This window comes from Urocitellus parryii, chromosome 1 (genome assembly GCF_045843805.1).
Source record: "Urocitellus parryii isolate mUroPar1 chromosome 1, mUroPar1.hap1, whole genome shotgun sequence".
Classification (NCBI taxonomy): domain Eukaryota; kingdom Metazoa; phylum Chordata; class Mammalia; order Rodentia; family Sciuridae; genus Urocitellus; species Urocitellus parryii.
In genome coordinates, this window is record NC_135531.1 from 252,483,707 (window position 1) to 252,501,880 (window position 18,174).

At 34.3% G+C, this 18,174-nt stretch overlaps 1 protein-coding gene across 1 annotated transcript in view; it reads right to left on the minus strand.

Moving 5' to 3' along the window:
• Positions 1–18,174, minus strand: part of LOC144253271 (ras-associated and pleckstrin homology domains-containing protein 1-like) — a 64,825-nt gene that overhangs the window by 21,202 nt on the left and 25,449 nt on the right. The window contains exons 3-4 of the mRNA XM_077795066.1: positions 4,658–4,777; positions 561–666 (exon numbers count right to left, since the gene is read on the minus strand). Of these exons, the coding sequence (XP_077651192.1) occupies positions 561–666; positions 4,658–4,777 (226 nt within the window). The remainder of the gene's footprint in view (positions 1–560; positions 667–4,657; positions 4,778–18,174) is intronic.

Genomic DNA, 18,174 nt, shown 5'->3' on the forward strand with positions numbered 1-18,174 from the left:
GGGAATAAAGTTAAAGTTCAAAGGCAAAAATCTTAACATTTGTTCCATAGTTTTACCCACATCATCCATAATAACTTTTCACCACAGGTTTTAATAGGCTATTAATATGATTAATGCCCAGGTAAAGATGTTAATACCAAAAGAACTGGGGGCATAAAAAGGGAAGTTTTAAAAGTCTAAAAAATAATTACAGATTGGAATGTCAATAAACTTGACTAGGTAGAATAAAAGCCACAGGGGCTGATTTTAAAATTATTAATAAATAGTTTCATTGGATTTTAATCAAGTGAGAAAACAACAATGGAATTAAATATGCTGGGGGGGGGGTTCCATCTAAGTATGTATTTTGCCAAGTACTAATAAATCAACTGGAATACTATTTTAGTTATGTTCCAGTCAGTCTTTTTTCTGTGATAATCTCAATTAGTAATACGCACAAATCAAGAAACATAGAACTTAGTAAGGTTACACATAGTTTTTATATTTGGAATTGTCGCTGTATTATTCCCACATTATACAGGTTAATATACTATTTTACACTTTACTTAGTTACATCTTACCATTCAAGTTGTATATGGAGAAACGATAAGAAAAATTGGCCATGTTTGTTTCCTGGCGAAGAGGAGATCTTTTCACTGGTTCTATGGGTTTGTCAGAATCCAAAGTCTTTAAAAATAAAGTTTAATAAGTCATATTAAATTCAGGTTTCAATTACATAAAAAGATGAAAATTTTTTATGATTAAGTAAATTACCATATAATAATTAACTAAACCAAAGTTTTTCTAAGTATAGCCTTAAGAAAAAGTATAATTGGTTTTCACAGTATTTTCATTAGTTATTTCAATTTTTAGATATATGCTTACTTTGAGGGCACCTGAAAATTGAGACTATCATAGTTCAAAGTATTTTTTCAAATATATCAAGTTGTGACTGACCTAATTTTACATAAATTCACTATAAAGTAAGTTTGATACGTGAATACGGACACGGTAAGAACAGAAATGGAAAGGACTCGTGCAGAGAATTCTGTCATCTCTTTCCCTAGAGGGATATATGTGTTTTTTTTCACTCAGGATAGCTTCATTCTTTGGCCATGAATCACCCTAAAGATAAAGGTCAGTTCTGGACTCAAAATTGGTAAAACCTAAGACTTTTAACAAAAAGCAATTACAACTTCAAAATGAGGGCAAACTACAACTCTGCTATTCTATCTGTAACAAAACAGCAATTATACCCACAATCAAGGGTATAAGGGTAACTTATAAGTTATCTCACCACTATTTTATTTAATTAAATCTGATTAATTAATTTACTTTTGGTGCTAGAGATTGAGCCCAGGCCTAGGTCTTCTCCATACTAAGCACATGCTCCACCACTGAGCCCCCAGTCCTCATCACCTTTTTTTGTTTAAATATTTTTATTAGTTGTTGACGAAATTTCTTATTTTATTTACTTATTTGTATGTGATGCTGAGAATCGAACCCAGTGCCTCACACATGATAGGCAAGCACTCTACCACTGAGCTACACCCCAGCCCCCCTCAACACCTTTTTAAAGGACATTTTATTTCCCTTTTTCCTTATTTCAACAATAAGGATACTTACAATAGGAAACTTCAGAAAAAAAGGGGAAAGAAATTAGGCTTAGTAATATTTAAATCATTTGCATATATCAGAATCAGTTTTCAAATTTTTAGTCACTATGCAAATTAGATATAAGATATTCAAATTTTTTAAAAAGCATGGATATTCTTTTTTAAAAAAATATTTATTTTTTAGTTGTAGTTGGACACAATACCTTTATTTTGTTTATTTATTTTTATGTGGTGCTGAGAATCGAACCCAGGGCCTTGCATGTGTTAGGCAAGCATGCTACGGCGGAGCCACAATCCCAGCCCAATCATGGATTTAAATTAGAATTCGTGGAGGGACCTTTCTGGCTTGTGACTCCAACCACATCAGTGTTTATAACAGTTCAATTTACAATAGGTAAACTATGGAACCAGCCTAGGTGCCCTTCAACAGATGAATGAATAAAGAAAATGTGGTATACATACAGTGGAGTAACTACTCAGCCATTAAGAGAAATGAAATTATGGCATTTGCTGGTAAATGGATGGAAATGGAAACTATCATGCTAAGTGAAATAAACCAATCGAATGTTCCCTCTGATATGTGAATGCTAACTCAAGAGTTGCAGGGGGTGGGGGGGTTGGCAGGGAAGAACAGAAGTACTTTGGATTAGATAAAGGGTAATGAAAGGAAGGGAGAGGGAATGGGAATAAGGAAAGGTAGTAAAATAAATAGGATATACTTTCCTATGTGCATATATGATTACACAATCAATGTTATTCTACATCATGTATACCAGAAAAATGAGAAGTTATACTTCATATATGTAAAAGGTGTCAAAATACATTCCACTGTCATGCATAACTAATAAGAATAAATAAAACATACAAAGGACTAGGGATATGGCTCTTTGGCAAAGCACCTCTGGTACCCAGTACCAAATAAACAAATTTGAATACTCTCTGTTACTCATTGATCTAAAGATAAATTGAATCCATACAGATAGTGCCCATCCTACTTTAAAGCTATTAAATAAAGGAGATCCAAAATCTCTTCAGTGCCTTATTTCACAGTTTCACAAAATAGCCAGAAAATTCTCCTTTAATCTCAAACTTAATTCTACTGCAGCAATTTAAGCCCTAATCCCCCTCCTCTTGGTGGAAGTGGAGAATAAAAAGTAGCTAACATTTTTTGTAAGATACTTGGAGTATAAAGATTTACTAAAAGTCAATCTATTTACAAGTTTAAATGAATGGTCATGTATTGTAACTATCTGCTATGTCCATGGTGCTAGGGCAACAAAGGAAATAATAAGAAATACTCCTCAGTCCAAGAAATTGGTAATTTAGTAGGAGGACTGTCAATCTTTTGGGGGCAGTCACTGAGAACTTAATTAAAGCTGTGAACCCTCTTTTAGAAAAATGCACAATACACAAAATTTTACAAACTATTTTAAGAATTACCTACTACTTAAAATTTAAACTTCATTTAATACAATGCTAAAAATACAGTTGATTATGGACACAGGTGACACTTTATAGTGAGAATTTTTAAATTTCAGTAAGAAATTTAAGGTTTTAGCCACTAAGTCAATTATTTCCTGAAAATTTCCATTAAAAAGCAATGTTAGCAGTTGAGTCACATTATGCAATAGTTTTAATCTATTTTCTAAAGACCGATTTGTATGATGAAAAGAACAACCATAGCATGTTTAGGAGCCATTCCTTTTTTGGTGAGTGGCTCTTTCTATTTACGTTAGGCAATTTAAAATATAGGGGAGAATACATGAGAACAAACCAGTAGAAATTTAGTTTACAGTGGATCAGCATGGAGTTCCCACTCCACCTTTATTAGCTCTACAGATACCTAAATATCTTTCTCTTTTTGGCTCCCCTCTCAAGCAAGGACAAAAACCCACCTGATCAGGGACAAGACACATGTCAGCTGGCCCTTGCATAATTTTATTCATGCATGCTCATTTTTGTTTTCTCTCCTTTGCTTTTTTCTCCCCAGCAAAAACTACTTAACTTAGCCATCATCTCTATGCCAAAATTACCATCTTAAAAAAAATTAAAGATTAAATAGAAATGGTTGACAATACAGACATAAAAGACATCCCAGGGTCAATAAACTATGAACTGCATAAGGATTAAAAGAAAAAGAGAGAGAGAGAGAGAATAAAAAAAAGACGACATTCCAGGCAGTGTGGGTAGGGCTTACTTCTGATCAAAAGATAAGCGAATGTCCCAAGAAAATCATTAGTAGAAATCAACAGTCTCCCAAAATTTCAATTATTAACAAATCATGGTCACAGACATCTGATTTTCAAAATGATCTACAGTACAGAAATAAGTTAATATTTTATGTTTCTACTGTACCAATGAGTACTGTACCATTAGCTAAAGAACCTCATACTTATGCATTCCCAAAGATATCATTTAAGGATAAATGTTATTCTAATTTTATCACTGCCACAAAATTAAATTTATTTTAATAAACCATCATCATATATTGAATACAATGTATTACATAGGGCAGTAAAAACTGTAACATTTTGTTTTTAAGTGTCCTGTGTTAGAGAATAGGTTATTATTACTTTTAAACCCATGATCCCATAAAGCAAAAGGTAACCACTCTTTAAAATGCACCATGGAATGGAATTTTGTTAGTATTCTAGAAACAAGTAAAAGAAAATACTGACATGTAAGGAAATTATGCTGTAAAATGTACTTAAATTTACTAATTTATTAAATAGGATTTTGCTAAAATTTGAACTTTTAAATTTTAGGCTTTGAAACTTTTTATTTTAAATTAGCAACCTTAAAACATATGAAAATGTATTAGATAATTCCTCTAGTTAAGCAGATGCTGTCATAATTTTTAAAAAATCTTTAGAGTAATCATAGGAGATACTACCTTGTGTTATGGAGTTATTATTTATTCATTTGTTAATGTGTTGGGCATTCTTCCTTTCTAGCTGTAGAAAGTTTAACCTGTACTCATATCCTTATGTCTGCACATTAAACTTTTACCATGCAGTGATAACTTCAAATCCTCAACCAGTTTTTCAAGTACTACTTCTAACCTGAGTGAGTTTGTCCAGTTCCCCAAGCCAGGCTCCAAACATTTTGTCCAGGTCCTGGTCTTCCTTGTCACTGTCTTCTTCAGCACCATGGTCAATTTCTTCATCTGAAAGCTGCTCCATCTGAAATACAGACATTTGTGTGAATGAAAAGTTACAAATGTAACTTGTGGTATGTGCTCTGATATATAGTACAACTCTCTGGTATCAATTTTCAAAACCAGAAATTATATTATTGTTAAAAACTAGAAGTCATTAATGGAGACAGTGTTGAAATTTTAATGTTTTTTTGAATTTGTTTATTTGTTCTAATTAGTTATACATGACAGCACAATGCACTCCAACAGATCATACGTAAATGGAGTATAACCTTTCATTCTTCTGGTTGTACATGATGTAGAATCACAGCAGTTGTGGAATCATATAGGTACATAGGGTAATAATGTCTGATTCATTCGACTATCCTTCCTACTCCCATATCCCCTCCCCTCCCTCCACTCCCCTCTGCCTAATTCAAAGTACCTCTATTTTTCCCTAGCCACCCCCTTATTATGAATTAGCATCTGCATATCAGAGAAAATATTCAGCCTTTGTTTTGGGGGATTGGCTTATTTCACTTAGCAAGATATTCTCCAGCTCCACCCAGTCAGAATGGCAATTATCAAGAATACAAGCAACAATAAATGTTGTTAAGGATGAATGAAAAATAACTCATTATGGAGAGCAATATGGCAATTACTCAGAAAACTTGGACTAGAACCACCATTTGACCCAGCTATCCAACTATCCAACTCCTCGGTTTATACCCAAAGGACTTAAAATCAGCATAATACAGTGACACAGCCACATCAATGATCAAAGCACTCAATTCACAATAGCCAAACTATGGAACCAACCTAGAAACCCTTCAACAAATGAATGGAAAAAGAAAATGTGGTATATATACACAATGAAATTTTTAGGACATAGTTTAAGAAAGAGAGTATCTTCCATTGCCAAAGTAGAAACCAAAAAAAAAACCTCTGTGATCCTTATGAAAATTACCTGATGAGGTTTTATGAAATTGAATATTTAATTTATTTCACTATATAAAATTTGCAGAAAAATTCAAATGTTTAAAATTAAGACAAATTGATGTAGTTCTAAAGATGTTGAAAATCAGATCAAATAAATTCCTTAGGCCTAAGATTGGAAAGGGCCACAGCTCCTCAACATCCCTATTAGAAACTAATAATTCCTACTTCTTAATCTTTCACCCTAATTATATATAAATTAGGGCATTCCACTCTGGAAAATGGAAGATGAATCTACCAATTCTTTTTTTTAACATATTCTTTAAATTATTTTTTAGTTGTAGATGAACACAATATCTTTATTTCTTTTTATCTGGTGCTGAGGATCGAACCTAGTGCCTCACATGTGTGAGACAAACTGCTCTACCACTGAGCTAAAGCCTAAGCCCCAGATCTACCAATTCTTTAATTCATAAATTTGGCTCTTAAGGAGATTTCGGTTTTCATAATTCATTTGTGACAATATTATTTCTAAGATTTTTATTTCTTAGAGAATAATTTAAAAACCAATCTCAATAGAAACCTGAGATCAAAGCTCATTAAGTGGTCTACCTACAAAAAACACAAAATGTTAATGAAAAGAAAATCTCATCTAACCAGATGACTTAATTACTCAAATAATATTTGCTAGTTTGAGAACAGTTAGAGCTATAGAAATACCAGTCTTCATAATGAGGATCAACAAGCAACGGAATAATAGTTAACTTCCTCTTTTTCCCTAGGAAAATCTTCAAAACTAAACACTGGGGCTGAGTTATAGCTTAGTGGTAGACCACTTGCCTAACATGTGTGAGGTACTGAGTTCTAAGCCCACTTACCACATTAAAATGAATAAATAAAATAAAGATATTGTGTCCATCTACAGCTAAAACAAAAACAAAAACAAACAAACACTAAACACACTGAAATAACCCAGAAGCTAAAACGTTCTAGGAAGAATTCTGCTTGAAAATAATAGCATTTATGTACTTAATTACATTTTATATTTCTAAGTACATTTAAAATAACTGGGTCTGCAGTACTGCCACCAAACAGATGATGCTGTCACTCAGGGCAGAGACAGCAGCTTCAGAATCTTTAATGAATATTTTAGGCAACAATACATAAAGCACAATATTTTTGGAGACAATATCCCCACTGTAAAAAATCTGGTCACACAACAGAATATCCATCCAGGTGACCTTCATCAGAAAAATAAGTGGTGTATGAACATACTAACAGCATGAGGAAGTTACAGTAAAAGGAGGAAGGGAAAGAACATTAGTCATAGACCTCCATGAATCAGACATTATGACAGGTACCATCATTCCTATTTCACAAATGTGGAAAGCAGATCAGAGAGGGTAATGAGCTCTAGGTGTTCTTGGAGAAGAACTTAGGATGGCACCACAGGTCCCGTGTTGTAACAACACCTACAATCTCAGTCACTTTACAAATGGGGTTCCCACAAGATTTCATTTAACCAGAGAGTTCCTGTTTTTAATATAAAAAGGTTTAAAGCCTATACTTCTTTTGTGACCACACACTATAATTACTGATAAGGAAAAGGCTATTCTGGGAAAAATAAAACAATTTTATAAAGCAAATATAATTAAAAATGAATGTCAATGGTTTAGATTATTATGGAGCCAACAGAACTACAGGCTACACATGCAAGTCTAATGTTGGAGTTTCAAAATCCCTTTAAATATTTTCACTTATAGTTTTGTTTTTTTAAAAAATCTAGATTACTACATAGTCAAGTAGAAGAAAATATATCTAGTGAACAACGACAATGAGCCATAGAATAAATGGAAATTTTGACGTAACTGCAGTCACCATATAGTTATTTTTCCTAGTTCTGTTCCTTTTTGAATTTTGTCAACACATGAATTATTTTACAAAAAATAACTTAAGGAACTTATTCAGAGACTTTGTTATGAAAAAGTTAGGTCCTAATAGTGTTTGCCTGCCACACACAAGGCACTGTGTTTGATCCCCAGCACTATGGGAAAAGGAAAGGAAAGGTGGGCTAGGGAACATTTTGATCCTACAACATTTCTTAAAGAATTTGCCTTGTAAAACACTCTCCAGAAGCTGATGCAGATGATCCTTACTCTCCCATCCCCAACACGGAATCTTCTATTTACTATCCCCACCAGGTCTTTTTATAGCCTCTGCACAGTCCACAAGCAGCAAATCTGGTAAGGAAATTCATTCTTGCCTGCCAATTTCTTGACACCCACATCCTACCCATCTCAAGAATCAGTTGTAATTGCTACAAATCACCAATTAAATCACAATCCTAAATCTAAATTTTTCCCAAACATAATGTCCCTACTAGAAACAGTGACATTAGAAAATAAGCCAACAGTTAACTGCTTTTTCAGAGGGTAAAAAATAAGTCTTTTTTCAAAACCATTTGATTTTTAAAAATGGATGGATAACAACATTATGCTTTTCCTTAATGATATCCAAATAGGCCCACAGAAACTATAATGCATACTACAACAAATCCTACTAAACCACTCTATGATTTTTAGATTAGGTTCTTTGAGGGGATATACTATAGTCTCACTTCAATTCCCTGCTCCATTATACATGACAGAAACCACGTCCCTCCCCCAAGAGTAAAAATACCCTACCACAAAGGAGAAGGTTTATTCCCCCAAATATAGACTTACTAAAGTGAGAATAAAATCCAAAGTCACTGGCAGGTGGACAAAGTGCTGTGAGATCCTAACCTTCAGCACCCTCTCTTTCCACCATCCCCTGCATTAGCAGGCATAGTGTGCTACTTATTGTGCACTGGAATAAACAGACTTGATCCAACCTCCAACCTTTGCAGTGCCAAATCTTCTGCCTGGAACTCTTGCCTTCAATATCTATATGGCTGGTGGACTTGCTTCACTCTGTTCACTGCTTACAAAAGTATCCTATCAAAATAGTACCCTCACCCTTGTTACTTTCTGTCCCTTGTATGATTTTTATTTTCTTCACAGCACTTATCACCATCTGTCACGTTTATAATTTCTCTTCCCCCATTAGAAGGAAAGCTCCATAAGAGGAAGTGCTTTGGTTTCATTCTGTATCCACAATGTTTGGAATGGTGCCTGTCTCACAGCAGTGTCATTAAATATCTGCTGAATGGAAGAATCACAGTGTGTGTGTGTGTGTGTGTGTGTGTGTGTGTGTGTGTGTGTGTGTGTAATATATTAATTAACATTAATAGAGTGCTGTTCTTCACAAGAATATCTCATTTAATCTCCCACTAACTCTCTAAGACAACTGCTACTCATTTATAAATGAAGACTATTAGGCTAAGAGAACTTAGGTAATTTTTCCTGAGATTCACAGGCACTACATGACAGTGTGAGAATTTGAACCCAAGTGTATGACTTATTCTATTGTGCTTTTAGTGGCCATCATGTACACAAACGAATTTAAGAAGAGTACACTTTAAAAAAAAATCTCATTTTTATTAATTCATTTACTGAGCAGCTACCACATGCCAGGCACTATCCTAGGTACTAAGAATAGAATGGTAACACAAGTCATGTAAAGTTCTTTCCCTAATGGATCCTTATCCTACTGGCATGAAGAATAAAGGGAAGTCAGCTACTGAAGATTTAGGAGAAGAAGGGCAGCAAAAATAGTTATGAGAAGACCAAAGGAGGAATAATAAGCCAGGTATATTCAAAGGAAAGAGAGACTACTCTATGGTAGAGCCCAGTGATTTTAAGAATGAGAAGTAGGATCTGAAGTTAGAGACACAGACAGGTAAAAGAGCACCTATAGCCTTGCAAGCCTAGTAAATTATTAGAATACCTATATGTAAAAAAAAAAACAAAAACAAAAAAACCTCTAAGTATAATTCCTTACTTTATTCCAAGTTCAAGCAGGGTCTTGGTAAAAATGGCATTAATAGTTTTTATTTATGGGAAGGGGGGAATCAGGGATTGAACCCAGAGTAGTTTACCACTGAGCTACAGCCCCAGTCCTTTTCTATTCAGAGAAAGGGTCTAGTTAGATTGCTTAGGGCTTTATGAGCTGCTGACACTGGCTTCAAATTTGCAATTCTCCTGTCTCAGCCTCTGAGGTGCTGGAATTACAGACATGTGTCATTGCATCCAGGGCATTAATGCTTTTTATAAAGGAGCATTCTAACTGCTCTATGGTGAACAAACTCTAAGGGGGGAAACCTAGACCAGTAGCTATTGCAGTAGTAAAGGTGAAAAATCTCATAAAGGCCTCAACTACTGAATGGAGATGAAGGTGATGATGATGAAAGCAATTAGTATTTATTAAGTATATACGGATCAAGCACCTTTCGAAGTGTTTCATATTTATTCATTTGATAGCTTATATTTATTAATTTACTTAGTCCTTACAATAATACCACAAAGTAGATAGATTTAACCTCATTTACTAAGGAAACAAACAGAAAAGTTACAAAGCTGGCCTAAAGCTGTGGCTGCACATCTAGAATTCAAATGTAGACAGCCCATGCTCTTAACTATTGTATATCATTTCTTTAAGAGTTGAAAACGAAGTATGCAGCCAAACTCAAGATATATTTTGGTAATAAAGGAACTTAATGAAAGACTGCCCTTGATCAAAGAGTCTGCACTGGGAAGAGCAGATGAGAGAAATCAAGGATAATTCCTTGATTTCTAGTTTTAACAACTAAGTGAATAGTGACAGAATTTACAAAGACTAGTGAACAGCAGGTGAGTAGAGGGTGGTTTGTTCTGAAAATAAGCATGGAGATGCCCAGCAGATATCAGTAAGGAAGGGTAAAGATTGACTTAATGAGAAGTTTCACCTGAATATTATTTCAAAACCATGTTTATCATAGAAAATCAAAGAATACAACTAATAATGATGTCACTAATATTTAAACCAACTATTGTCCTGGAATAAAAAAAGAAATAATGGTGGAGTGGTCTACCATTGCCAACACTGATTGGTTTCATTTGGACAGTAACAGTAAATAACTGCTCAAACTTGTAATGTATACAGTAGGCTCCACTACCCATAATGAAACTGTTTAGTATTACTCAGTATGAAAAATATTATTCCTGTCAAATATTCCATGAAGTTAAGTATTAGAGTCTATTTTCTAATAACCTTCCTTTCAGGAGATATTTTAGTCTACTATACAATTTCCTCATTTGGAGGGAATGGAGATTCCTTATCAAAAAGCTGGGCTCACAGTCCCAAAAAAAACAAAAGCCAAATCTTTTCTCTGATAAGTGGATGCTAATTATAATGGGGGGGGGTTGAGAGGAGGAGCTTTGGATTGGGCAAAAGGGAGGATTAGGAGGGGAGGTGACATAGGGGTTAGAAAGATAGTGGAATGAGATGGACATCATTACCATAGGTACACATATGATTGCACGAATGGTGTGACCCTACTTCATATACAGTGAAAAATTGTGCTCCATTTGTGTATAATGATTCAAAGAGCATTCTGCTGTCATGTATAACTGATTAGAACAAATTTTAAAAAGCTGAGCTTAGATTAGGATTTAAGAGTCTGGTTAAATGTATTCTAAGTAGCACAAACTAAAGAACAAAGGAGAAAGTATGTTTGTGAGAATGTCATGAGACCTTCTCAAATAAGACAAAGTGGGAAGAGTAACATTTAAAAAGTGAAGAACTAAGGCAGGACCAAGAAAGCCAAGCCTTTTTGTCCCTGAAGGCAACTGAATTCTTAAACATGAAAATGAAGGGGGAAAGGGAAGAATGGTATTTAGTCAGAGGGCAAGTGACTGCGGAAGAGTTTTTAAGAGAAAGGAAAGCCCATCAGACAGCCACTGTTGATATCAGGTAGAGGGAAACTGAAATCCTAGGAGGAAATACAACTTACATGGGCTGGGGCTATAGCTCAGTGATAGAGTGCTTGCCTACTATGTGTAAGGCACTGGGTTCGATCCTCAGTACCACATATAAGTAAAATAAAGGTACTGTGTCCATCTACAACTAAAAATATTTTTAAAAATACTACTTATACAAGTCACAACCATATGAAGTGGCAAGAAAAAATTCATGGCATATAGTACATCTTACTTATTTACACAACTCTTTGGTCTGTTAATGTTTTTTAAATTGTTTTTTACAAAAATCAGTATAATTAAAATCACATGAAAACTTTCAGGATTCAGGAGAGCAGAGTTGTCCTTTAGAGCATTTCTCTGAGTCTAGCAGGCGCAAATGTTCCAAAAAGGCATGAGAAGCTTCAATTTCATTTAACATTTATGGTACGTCTTATATGTGTGCCAGGCACTTGGAGGAACAGAGATGAACATGATGGCCTCTGTCCTCAAGCTATACATAATCTAGTAGGGGACAGACAAGAAAATCAATAATGATGAAACACTGTTATAGGAGATAAAAAAAAAACTTCACTTAATATTGCCTCTTTTATTAAACCATTATAATTATACATATTATGTGGGTTCATTTGACAAAACCATACATGCAAGGAATTATTTTTGTGTTACTGAGGATTGAACTTAGGAGTACTTTACCACTGAACTATACCTCCAGCCCTTTCTTTGAGATATGATCTAACTAAATTGCCCAAGTTGGCCTTGAACTTGCTATCTTCCAGCTTCAGCCTCCTGAATTGCTGGGATTGGCATGTGCCACCATGCCCAGCTTTAAAGTCAGTTTTTAAATGGTCTGCTCAAGATGTTAAGGGAATGGGACATTTTTAAACAAGCTCTCATCAGTACTGCTCATGTTCACCTAAGTTTGACAACTGAAATATAAATAACTGTGTTGTGTTACAATTACTGGGAAGTTCATAAGATAATAAGTAATTAAGTTAAGGGCAGAACTATAAAGAGTAATATTCAAACCATAAAGAAATCAAGCAGCCGTGGGGTCCCAAATTTATTTCTTCTCTATCACCATAGTCACATGCTTTGTCTGAGTTATTCATTCAAAAATTTGTTCTTTAATTCCAGTTGTTTCATCATCTTCCTCATAAAAATTTAAATACCTCCTATACTACTCTAATACGATTTTTAAAAAAGAAAAAACATAATAGAGAAAGGGTCTGTTTGTGAAGATTTCCGTTTTTAAGAAGTGCCCCCAACTGTGCAAAGTACAACTCCTGCAAACTAAAAGCAAGAGGAAGGAAATCTAAATCAGATTAAAGAAACAATATGGAAAAAAAAAAAAAGAAACTGTGTTAAATTTAGTAAGGCACCAAAGAGGAAGAGGACCCATCAAGAGGAGGAGGAAGGAAGTTAAAGCAAAGAAGGAAAAGGAGAGAAATAGTACACATACAATGTAAAATGGACTGAGAATTGTTGGGGTTGGTAGGCTATTAACTGCTTTGTCAGAATGGGGCAATGCCTGATGTGTTTGATTTGCTTCTCTCTTCATCTAAAACTATATTAGCACAGGATCTTCAGTTCTGCTGTGCACTAAGTACTATCATTTGTAGAGTGCCCAAATGGAAACTGGAAATTTAACAGTTTAAGAAGCTTCAAAATTAATTTTACCCAAATTTTAAATTTTCTATCTCCCAGTATGTTCCTTTTCATATTTGTGTTCTACACATACATGGGATTATTTTCCTAAGGATCATATTCCTTTGTGCGCCTATACTTTAAGATCATTTCTTCTGTTCTTAATTTATAAAGCAGATGAATTTTTTAAAAAATCAAAAGTTGCTTTTGTATATCCATCACCAGTGAAATTGCCTCTGCAGGTTGAGTGGCCCTCAACAGAAAATTCCCAGTTCTATTTCATGTCCAACACTTAAAAAAAAAATGCCAAGCTGGTCATGGTGGTGAGCGTCTGTAGTCAAGACTGAGACAGGAGGATAGTAACAAGCCCAGGAGTTTGAAAACAGCCTGGATAACACAGTGACTCTGTCCCAAAACAAAACAATCACCACTACCACCACCACCAAAACTTCATCTATAAGTAGCATTATGACAAGCATTGTGCAGGACAGGACCCAAGAAGAGCAAAAAAAAAAAAAAAAAAAAAAAAAAAACCCTCCATAAATTAAAAGAATATTAATACTAACTGTAGGAGGGATGATAAACATAGAAACTTTTCGATTTACAAATTCTCCAGGAACAAATTTTTTTTTCTGTGGCTATGCATGAAGTAACTGCAAATTCAAAGGAAGCCATGCTCTCCTAAGTGTTAAGGGACTAAAACAGAAGCAAAGCACTATGTTGCTCAAAGGCTTCACAGAGCAACATCAGAGTTAACTGGCTACTAGGGAATTTGCATGGACTGCCTGGTTCTCCAGGAGTGAGCTGATACTGAACTGCAATTTTGTAAAGTTGCCAGATGGAACCGAATCTACAAGTAGAATGGTGTAGTATTCTTGGGCCAAACCACAATGATATCCTCCTCATTCAGAAGAAAAAGAAATCATGTTCTAGGGGAGATGATTTAGAGTCTTATGCCTTCCCTTTTATTTCTGACAACCTAAGATATAAATAACAATTCTCTTCATTATTATTTACATTACCTGTAAGATAATTAAAGATCACAAAAAGAAGCATAAAAACAAAGAACTACTTTAACTGTTGAGGTGTAATGCCTAAGAGATGTAAGTCAAATTGAAGGCAATATAGTTAATTTAATTTTCTATTTATCAAGCACTTAAATGCACCCCTTAGAAAAGGAGTCCACTTTGATGAACCATATTTTCATGAGAATAAGCATTCCTTAAGTTACACTAGATTTTCATAAAATTAGATATTTTTTTAAACACCAAACAAGAAATCCTTATCTGTAGTTGAAAAACCAATCTTAGTTCAATGTTCTACAAGAAACTCCTAACATTCCTATTTTAAAAGTTCTAATACTCAATCCTATAATTACCTATTATACAATATATCATAAACCATTGTCTGAAACAACTAAAAAAATTAAATTGGAAAAAACAAAAATGAAGAATCATTTGTATTAGATTTTTAGTTACCAGTATAAACTAAAGGTTTCAAATAGATGGTGGTAAAGAAAAAGAGAGATGTATGTGTATGTGTGTTTGCCCACTATAAAGTCCTAGTAGCAATAATACCCCAGTAGCAATCATCACACTTAGTTCCCCATTTTTGATTTCTAAACATACACTTTGCACAAAAAGGAACCAGAGATGCTTGGAATAATGATTTAAGGATTGGTGCAGGGGAAAAAAATAAGATGAGCCCTAGAACATCTTGTGCCAAAAAGTACTCAATTAATGATAGACAGTGGTCAAATGGAGACAGGAGCCAGCGTGACGGGGATCCCAGAGGCCTATCTGGGACAATTTAAGTATCAAAATAAATTATGACAGAAACAAACTAATAATTCCCTAAGAATTGATATAGATGAAATGACAGAAAAATTACCATTTTGCAACCACTGTCATAGTAGCTAAGGATTTAAAAGCAATTTTTTTAAGTTTTTTTTTTTTTAAATCAAGGCAGGAATCATCAAAAGATACTAAAACTGGTGGGTGCAAATTTGCTGAGAAACACTCTCAATATATCTCCAGACAAATTACTGGAAAGACACTACCTTAACCAAGTGATCACAACATCACCAATAAGGAGGCAAACCAACATCATATGATTACTGTTATGATGCCTTGAGGACGCATCTTTCCGTAATACCCCTGCCAAAAATGTATTATCTGAATCAAATCATCAAGACATTTTTTACAAAGTAATTGGCGTATAGCTTTCAAAAAGGCTGAGGGAATGTTCCATATTAAAGGGAGCTTCAACATGAAAATTAAATGCAATACTTAATCCTGGACTGGATCCTGGACCCAGTAAAATATACAGGCATAAAGGATAACACTGGAATAAATGACAAAATTTAACTATGGACAATGGATTAGATCATAGTGTTGATTTTAGCAATTTCCAACAGTTACCTGAAAGAATATCTTTGATCTTAGATATACTAGAAATTTTGTCGAAAAGGAGCATAATGTCTGGAAATTATTCTCATATTACTTGGGAAAAGGGTAAGTGTGTGTGTGTGCAGGGTGTGTAGTAAAATATAAACATTAGGTAAACCTGGGTAAAGAAATATTGAAACTGTTTGCAATTTTTCTACAACTTTTCTGTATGTTTGAAATTATATTGAAATAAGGGAGAAAATGGGGAAGGGGAAATTTAGAGAAGAAAAGGATAAGCAATCTCTGCCTTCAGGAAGTTGAAGATTGGTTAGAAAATACATTATTTAGGTTAACAAATCAGTTAAAATTCCAAAGTACCTAAATGGAAAAGAATAAAACAGACTATAAAACATTTTAACCAAATTAAACATATAGTACAGTCTAAGAATATTGAAAAATAATTGTGTATTTCTCCAATGTGTTTTTATATTATGTATTCATGTTATTTTTCTTTCTTTTTTTTTCAATTTTTTGGATACTAAGGATTGAACTCAGGGGCATTCCACCACTGAACCACATCCTAGGCCTATTTTGTATTTATTATTTAGAGACAGGGTCTCACTGAGGTGCTCAGCACCTTGCGGTTACAGAGGCTGGCTTTGAACTCTCAATCCTCAGGTTATCTTTCTTAAGGTGTATTGTCCTGGCTTATTCAGTTAACTTTCCAAGCATATTATGGTCATCATAAAAATTAGTTTCGTTTAATGCAAATAAAATTTAGTGTCTTAGAAAAACAACATCTCACACAGAATAAAGATTAATTTCTGACCTTCATATGAAAAAAAAAAACACTTAAGTAATTTTAAAAAGTTGATCAATGTCACAAGTAGATCAGGAAGAAATCTGTTCCAAATCAAAGGCTAGTAGCATTCAACCCAATAAGCATAAGTTAAACACAAACTTCAAGATGAGGATTTTTTAGAAGATGTTTTGCTTTTCTAAATTTTGTTACTATAAGAAAAGGAGTAAAAGAGTAGAACACTGATAGGTTACATTATTCATTAATATATATGTCCTAACCTCTTGCCATCATTCAGAGGATAGTACCAGAGTTGATCAAATATCCCTCACTTTATAAAGCTTTCGGGTGTCTACTTTGTTTCATTCATTTCATAAATGTAAAGTTCCTTGGAAAGACATTTTACAACTCATTACTGATTCAATTCCGTCCCCTATATAATCAACTGATCAACAAAATAAAAGTTGCACTGTTAAAACTAATCATCATAGAGCAATTAAGCAACATGTGTGCCAGGAAATGCAACTATTTTTTTCAATTTCATGCCTTCCTTTGTACTTATTAAATGATCACTAACTTGGTTAAGATCTATACTACAGAGCCCTCAGATTACTCTAGCAACTTCTATCACTGTCAGACTAGAGACTATTCATGTCATGATTCTGTTCAAACACCCAAATGAGTTCCCTTTGACTTTCTGAATTGAGTTTTCTGAACTAAGTATGAATTCTTTTATCAAATGATTTCAGACCCTAACATGGGTCTGAAACCCTAGAATTTCAACCTTATTCTTCAAAAATAAGTCATGGATATTGAATATTTTTTTCATATGTCTGTTGATCAAATGTATATCTTCTTCTGAGAAGTGTCTGTTCAGATCCTTAGCTCATTTATTGATTGGGTTGTTGTTTTGTTTTTTGTTTTTTTTTGTGGTGCTGGGGATTGAACCCAGGGCCTTGTGCATTCAAGGCAAGTGCTCTTTTTTTTTGGTGTTAAGTTTTTGGAGTTCCTTACGTATCCTGGAGATTAGTGCTTTATCTGATCTTGTGTGGCAAAAATTTGCTCCCAAAATGAAGGCTCTCTCTTCACCACATTGTTTCTTTTGCTGAGAAGAAACTTTTAGTTTGAGTCTATCCCATTTATTAATTCCTGATTTTATTTCTTGTGTTTTAGGAATCTTGTTAAGGAAGTCAGGGCTTAATCTGACATGATGAAGATTTGGGCCTACTTTTTCCTCTACAGGTGCAGGGTCTCTGGTCTAATTCCTAGGTCCTTGATCCACTTTTGAGTTGAGTTTTGTGCGCGGTGAGAGGGGTTTAGTTTCATTTTGCTGCATACAGATTTCCAATTCTCCCAGCACCATTTGTTGAAGGGGATATTTTTTCTCCAATGTATGTTTTTGGCACCTTTGTCAACAAATATATGAAAAATGTTCAACATCTCTAGTAATTAGAGAAATGTAAACCAAAACTAAGATTTCATCTCATGGCAGTCAGAAGAATACAGACAACAATAAGTGGTGAGGATGTGTGGGGAAAGGTATTGCTGGTGGAACTGCAAATTGGTACAACAAATCTGGAAAGCAGTTTGGAAATTCCTTAGAAAACTTGGAATGGATCCATCATTTGACGCAGCTATCTGACTCCAAGGTCCATACCCAAAGGACAAAATCAGCATACTATAGTAAGGCAGCCACATCAATGTTTATAGCAGCTCAATTCACAATAGCTAAACTGTGGAAGGAACCTAGATGTCCTTCAATAGATGGATAAAGAAACTGTGGTATATATAAACAATG